Source organism: Montipora capricornis, chromosome 11, assembly GCF_036669925.1.
Source record: "Montipora capricornis isolate CH-2021 chromosome 11, ASM3666992v2, whole genome shotgun sequence".
Classification (NCBI taxonomy): Eukaryota; Metazoa; Cnidaria; class Anthozoa; order Scleractinia; family Acroporidae; genus Montipora; species Montipora capricornis.
In genome coordinates, this window is record NC_090893.1 from 22,372,118 (window position 1) to 22,379,617 (window position 7,500).

Here is a 7,500-nt window from a genome sequence, read left to right on the forward strand (position 1 = left end):
AACCCAGTCCCAGTCGACGGCTGAGTGGTATTTTTTCCCGAGTTGCAAGGCCGAAGATTTACCCGAGCCGAAGCAAATGCCTTGTGAGGGAACAAGAGAACAAAGTATTTGACGACCTCGTCAAGGTAAGGTTGAAGTCGCAATTTACTCCTTTATGCCATGGTTTGTATCTTTTTAAGTTTTCTTATCGAAGAACAAGCTTAGGGTAATCATGTCGAAAAAGAATGACAGCAACGTTAACTTTTTCCGTTGTTTCAAGTATTCTCCGGAAACAAGACCCTTTAAAAATATAAAACCTACTCTTACGGCGGAAATTGGTGATTTTATCCCTTTCTTCATGAATTTATTCAGGCAAGCTGAGATCTTGTTCGCTGTAGACTTATTTTTGCTTGTCAAAAGAACCTGATTAAAGATATTATCCTTCTTTACCCTCGGTAAGTTTGGAGAATTTTTAGGAAAATGATGAAAACTGGCAACGGACGGTTTTGATCTGCAAGACCTTGTAAACTTATAATGTAAGGATGTTCACAGGAATTTTCAGCCTCAAAACTCAGCAGAAAAATACCATTGGGCTTAATTAATCCAGTTCGAAAGTTCTTTTGATGTATCGTGTTCCAAGTTATCTTTGACCAGTGATCCTTTTTCGGATCATTCCAGAGGAACGGATCCTAAGTGATATCGAAACTTGAAAACTTTCCCACAAGATTTCATGATCTTTTGTTTTATGAAAACTCTAAAAAAGTTTCATGTAAATTCGTTTCAAAATTACATTTATTGAATAAAGATAAGCAAGTAGTGGAAAAGTAATTCCTTACCACAAAAAGAAACTGACAAAAAAGCGAAGAACTTATTCGGATTTGACTCAATTCCCAGTTTCTACTTTTAAATGTTGGCCGCGAAGGACCTGGGCAACCGATGTTGTCGGTAAGAGCTTCCGCTCACGGAAAACCTTCCATGTTGGTGTCGATTATACCGACTTCCCAAGTCTAATGAGATTGCAACGATTGACATCTTGATTCTGGACTTTCGTTAGAAAATGGTGGTTTTCGAGGACCACTTTTGGGTGCGTCTATATTGGAAAACCGAGTTTTCACTTTGTGTGTCCGATCTCAATGTTTGACATCCGGAAAGCCACTGAGATGTAGGTTGTAACATTTAGAATCTCTTGTCTTACTTGCTTCTTTTCAGGGGGAGCGAAATGCCGGATTTGACGTGCTTTATCATAACATGAAATATGGGAATAATGCGAGCTTCAAGCTTGTTGAGTTCGTTCGAGAAAGGTGAGTTCGAAATAAGTTTTTGCGAGAAAATCTCACTTATATATCCTATCGAATTTTTAATTCCAGCTGCGATACGAACTCCCTTCTCCGTCTTATCTCAGGTCCACCGTCGAGGAAGTGTATGCTAAATCACTCCTGAAACTAGCGAAATCTGCTACACAGGTCTCACAACTTGGGTAAGGAAATGTCAAGTTCTTTTTGTTAATTAAGTGTTAAATGTTTAAAGGAACTATTCTTGGCGCCTAGCGCTCTCAAAACCATCGCGACCGAGTTTTATTTGAGATGCTTAAATTCTATTACTGTACGTAACCTCCATAAATTTCTAACCATCTACTTACTACATTGCAGCTGCTATTTTCTGTCACCCAAAGGTCATTTTAATCGTGAACCACTAGTTTGTTCCTCAAATTGTATCATTGTGAAAACCAAATGTTTTTCGTCAAAACGAAACCCCACAGGATTGCGAATACAGTTGAATTAATTTTGTAAACTATCACAGATCCGGCTTAATCGATGTTTTGCAAAATTACAGATGGATAATTTAGCTGTCAGGACCATTTCCTAAAGTTGCTACAGTACAGTTTGATTTTAAGTTATTTGCATCCAAATATAATCTTGGGGATTCAGACTCGAGATCGACTGTAGCTCTTGAAAAGTTATTTTAAACGTTTGAACAAAAGGTATTGTTTTGTTTTTTTTTTCTTTGTTTTGATAACCTACGTACATAACTACGAAAAACCGCTATAGGAGCTTCTCAATTTTCAAATTCAAGTTTTATTTTTAAATTCCTAGGAGCGGTAACATATGTAAAACATGTAGGAAATGTCTCAGGGTTTGTGCTTGTGATATGCTTGTCACAAAATAATTTCTGTTTTTGCCACAGATATTCCGCACTAAACAGACAAATTGCCTTAATTCTTTGTTTATTTTGACATTTTATTGATCATGGCTTCAAGTCAGAGAAACCACTTGTCTTGATAGCCCTATAAAATATGTAATTCAAAAATAGAAATCCTTATGCAAGGAAGTAAAACATTGTTATAATAATAATAATAATAATAATAATAATAATAATAATTATTGTTATAATAATAATAATAATAATAATAATAATCATAATAATAATAATAATAATAATAATAATTATTATTATTATTATTATTATTATTATTATTATGATTGAATGTGGTTTCATGAAATCTTTTGTGCCATGTTTGATTCCACCCAGCTTGGAGTTGGTTTTTTTGTTGCTCACTGACACAATAGATATTGTAGTCTTGTCTTGTCCTGTGTATTTTTCAAGTACCAAATTGAGTAATAATTATTGTTCTCCATAAGTGGACTTAGTATGTTTAATTGATTGAGTGTAATCACTTTGTCTCCTTTGCATGTTTTGCTGTGGTTTTTAATTCTCAGCAAGACACTTCAAATTATTTGATTAATAAATAATGATTTTTTTTCCATGGCGTATCTCTATCAACAGCACAATAAAAATCAGAAACTCTAATCGTAATTTAACGAAAAATTACTTGCATTGTATATCTAATGTACTGTAAGAAGCTTTTTTTCACGGTTAAGTCTAATCAACGTGAGTGGTATCTTGCACATGTAGGAGTCCACTCATTTAAGGTTAAGGGCAAATTGCATGCAATAAACAGGGGCATTATTTAACCAGAAAACAGTGAAATGAGACACCAAAACACCATGTATCACCCCACCATACATTGAATACTAACCGGCAAAGGTGGATTTTGAGATTAAAACGATATTTAATCTCAAAATCCAACCTTTGTCGGTTAGTACTCAATGTAGTATGGTGTGGTAATACATGGTGTTTTGGTGTTTCTCTGTTTTGTGGTTTAGTAATGTCCAATAAACAGCTCTCAGAATGCCAGTTTACATTCAAATATTAGAACAAGTGCAAATACAGTAGTTTTTGCCTTGTTTCATTGTATTTCTGTTATTTTTACTAGTTGATATCCAAATTCTAGGTAAAGTTTAAAGATGACCTAGATCTACAAATCCGGATTGAAAGACTTTAGGACACTTGTCAAATTTTGGGTGAAAAGTAGAGAATTTACTGTACATGCTTCCATCGTTATATGAGCAAGGCATGTTCTTGTTTCGCTACTTTTTTCGGGCCCCCCTTTGCCCTAGACAATGTTGAAACATGGGAGCGTTCGATGAACGGATCTTGATTTCGAAGATCGTGAAAAATCAACATTGTAATGGGGGGAGGGGGAAAAGCGGGAATTGTCCCAACAGTTTTGACCAGGATAATTTGTAGATATGTTTCTGTTATGGTTCAATTTTACATTCTGGTGCAATTTTGATTTGTTCCTCACTTACTGTATGTCCAGAAATAAGTGCACTGAATTAGAGGCATTCCCAATTTTGACATCCAAAACAAAGGGCGTTTTCCATTTACCAAGAAATTCCGGCAATTCCAGTTGGGACGTAAATGGAACACACGTTTTTGGTTCGTTCCGCTGGAAAATTTCCGGAATAAACGGAACTTCTGAAAAGGTACAGTGTAGTCCTGTTTTCCTGTTGGAAACTTTCCGATGGAAATGTGTGTTCCATTTACAACTTTTGAAGGTCTTATACCACTTCCAGGCTATTGATGGCCACATTTTTAAATTTTGGTGCGTAAAATCGCAATCACTGGGCGGCGAACGGACCTGAGTTAAATGGAACACGTTTTTCACCCGATGGAAATTTCCACTGAAATTTCATGAAATTTTTTGTAAGTGGTAAACAACCACAGTGTCCCTTTCGGTCTAAAGCTACGTATTTCCAACAATAAAGTAAGGATGAAGGTTAAGTGTTTCTTTTACACTGTAGCTTAGCATAAATGCAGCTGTTTATTATTTACTCGAGGAACAGCATTTTGGAGACACTTTGTGATGTTTATTACCTGTATTCTGACACACAAGTGATGTTGAAGTTGGGCAGAAGAGCAAAGGGGACACTTTGTGACACTTATTGAAATCTGTGTACATCTAATTAGAGGCATTACTGAACATATCTGAAAAACTGAACCACAATGTACACAAATGGATTGTGCAATGGATGGAAAACATGGACTTACCATAGTTTTTTAGATACAAGGTGTACTCAGTTGTAAAACGCACCTTTAGCTTTCAAACTTGATGGCATTTACAGCTGTACTTCACAGACTGAAAATCTCATCAAAATACGCAGTTATAAGGTGCATCTCAAATAGAGGAATTTTGGTCAACTCATCGGCAGTTAATGTTTTCTCGACTGAAGATTGTAGTGTAAGTCAAGAACAATGGCAGATGGAAATTCAACTAGAATTTAGAGAAAAACCTTTACCGGTAAATCTTGTTGTTGTTAGTGCTTTCTTGCGGGTTTTTTCATAACTTGTATGATGCTAAGAATGTAAAGCTGGTGATATACGGTTCAACATTTGTTGATCAAGAAATGTTGCAGCTGTTGTTCAACAAATGTTGAACAGCGTGTCATGCCATTTTGAATGTTGAGATATGCCATTCCACCTGTTGAGTGTTGTTGAATGATGTTGAACGAAAATAGGGATCAATTCTATTCTGCTCAACACGTCTGTGCAACATGGTTCAACATTTGTTGAGCAACAAATGTTGCAGGATGTTGAACTGTGTGTCATCGGCTTAAGGCCAAAATCACGAACATTGGTGTGAGACCAACGTTTTGGAATCAAAGGAAAGGGGATGAGTTTAACATACAAGATGGTGGAAGAACCATCCCTGCAAGAGTTTTGTTGCAACAAGATACTGGGCTATAAGACACACCTTGAGTTTAGGTCGCATTTTTAGCTAACAAGCAATTTCTTTGAGAAAAAAGGCTTCACCTTATAATTAAAACTGAAACTATGGTACATATAGTATACATGGTATAAAACACGAAAACCCATTTGTAGCAAATTATAATATAATTCAGCTAAAGTGTTGGGATACTTTTATTATATGGCAAGCAATTCTTATGCTAAACGAAGCAATCTGATTGGCTGGTTTTTGGGCGGGATTTTACACTACAGACCATTACCAGGGAAAAAGGGCAGTTTCCATGATATTTTTTTCTCTCTCCCGGGAAATTAAAGTTGAGCAAAACGCAAAGAGTTTCAAAAAAAGGGGAATTTAATTTTTTCATCAGGACAGTATAATTTATGAGAAAAACTAACGCGGAGAGATTTCGACGTTTCGATGACATCCTGTCATCATTATCAAGAAAATGAAGAAAAAAATTTTTTTTGAAGAAAATTTACATAAGTAAGTAGTCAAAAAACTAAACCAAAAACAATAGTCTATTGTTCTAAGCCAGTGAATCATCCAGTGACCTCACACAAAGGAAAACCCAAAGTCAAGTAAAAACTTTAGCATGTATTGAGTCTGATTGGATGTTAAGGCTTGGTCTGTACTTTTTAATCAGGAGCATCTCGTATACCAGACAGTCCATCTTTCCTTGGCATTTTTTAATAACAAAAGACAGTATAATTATTATTATTATAGCAAGCGGAATGTAGTTTTACATGTAAAAGGTTACTTTTCAAAGTTGCCTGATGGAAGACGAAGATTACGAGCATTCACCAAGTGGAGGAGTGTCTGATCGCTCAAAGAAACAATGCCATATAGTAAAGCTGACTAAGCTCACTTACTCGGGACCGTACTGGGGAATATTGGTCTTCAGTCATTTTTGTATGGGCGAGGTCCATAGTAGCATGACCTGAGCATGACCTCAGGCCAGCATTTCCCAGTACGGCCCTTGTGTTTGGTTAGTAAGAGCTTACTCACTTTTTACATTTGTATTCAGTTCTCTCCATGAAGCAACATTAAGAAGTCTGTCATTAGACAGAGTGAAATATACCATATTAAGTCTCACTCCTAGAATTCAATGGGTAAAGGCTGAATACCTGTAAATCATTGATTTAATGGAGCGACTTTCGTATATGACCTTGAAAAAGTGTTTGCAATTTGATTCACAGACCAATGTTTGGCAAGATTAAAACCAAGCTTCTCCTTATTCCCGCCAAGGAAACTCCTAATATGGGCAGTAAACAGCTCGATTGCCCAATCACATTACTGCTTTTCAAATGACGTCAAGGCGAAATGCCAATCCCTTTCCAGAAAGTTCCATGGAGAGATGATGCTGTTTGCGTCTGCATTCACGAAGCCAATGAAAATTTGTGCTTGTTTGTTTAAATTGTTCAATAAGCCAATTAAATGTTTTGCATTTTTGTTTACATTCTGTTTTTATGGTTATTTTTCAAGGTCATATGAAAGTCGCTCTATTCTCTATTTTCGAATTCCCCATAATACACTTTGTTTGCTCCCCAAATTTTGCATAAACCATTGTTTCAAATGCTCTTAGGAATATGCAGTGTCCCCAAAAGAGCATTTGAAAACAATAGTTTATGCAAAATTTGGGGGGCAAACAAAGTGTATTATGGGAAATTCGAAAATAGAGAATACCAACAGATTTTTGTTTCTTTTAAAAGAAAGTGTTTCAACAAAGGTTGTAAAGTTTCCAACTTGGCTAAAAGGGGCAAGAGAGACTCTACTTTTAGCTGTGCATGGGAAAAACATTTGCCACTCCGCTCTTTCCCCGGACAGTTGGGGAAACAACACTTTTATTAATTGAGACGTATTCTAAAATCTATGTTAATTAATGAACCTTCTTTATTTCACAGCACGTTTGAACCACTTTGGGGGGTTTTACGAGTTGCAACTGAGAAGCTCGCAAATGCTCATATGCAAGTTGTCCAAAAATTTCAAGATGTTATCAAGGAACTGAAGGACTATGGGGATAAGCAAAAAGAAAAACATAAACAGGTGGGAAGATAAATTTAATTTCTCGTTTGCCCATTTCTCTGGCCCAGCTCTCAAGCCAGAGACTTAAGTTAAAAAATGAGAAAGATCATTACATGTACCATCATTTACTTGCTATCTCTATTTACTGGCTAATTTTACATTTACATGGCACTGTTTTCTTATGGGATGGCAGGGAATTTACTGGCAAATAAGTGTAGAACACATGTGCAGCCAGTTTGAACCTCTTGTTCTGTGGTATCCTCATTGTTTTTCCCATCACGTTTGCTTCTTACCGCAGACATTGTCTAACCAAAATGAACCTAATGTATGTTATGTATTATCACACCAAGTGTTGTCAGGCTACAATGTGAAATACTGTATTTGGGGCAGAAAGGGAACTTTGGAATTTA

The 7,500-nt window shown here is 36.1% G+C and overlaps 1 protein-coding gene across 2 annotated transcripts in view; it reads left to right on the top strand.

Annotated features, from left to right (window-relative positions):
* Positions 1 to 904: 904 nt before the first annotated feature.
* LOC138023750 (F-BAR domain only protein 2-like) overlaps positions 905 to 7,500 on the top strand; it is a 41,733-nt gene continuing 35,137 nt past the window's right edge. For both annotated transcript variants that reach the window (XM_068870811.1, XM_068870812.1), the window contains exons 1-4: positions 905 to 1,063; positions 1,189 to 1,280; positions 1,382 to 1,456; positions 6,970 to 7,111. In XM_068870811.1, the coding sequence (XP_068726912.1) occupies positions 1,037 to 1,063; positions 1,189 to 1,280; positions 1,382 to 1,456; positions 6,970 to 7,111 (336 nt within the window). In that variant the 5' untranslated portion in view covers positions 905 to 1,036. The remainder of the gene's footprint in view (positions 1,064 to 1,188; positions 1,281 to 1,381; positions 1,457 to 6,969; positions 7,112 to 7,500) is intronic.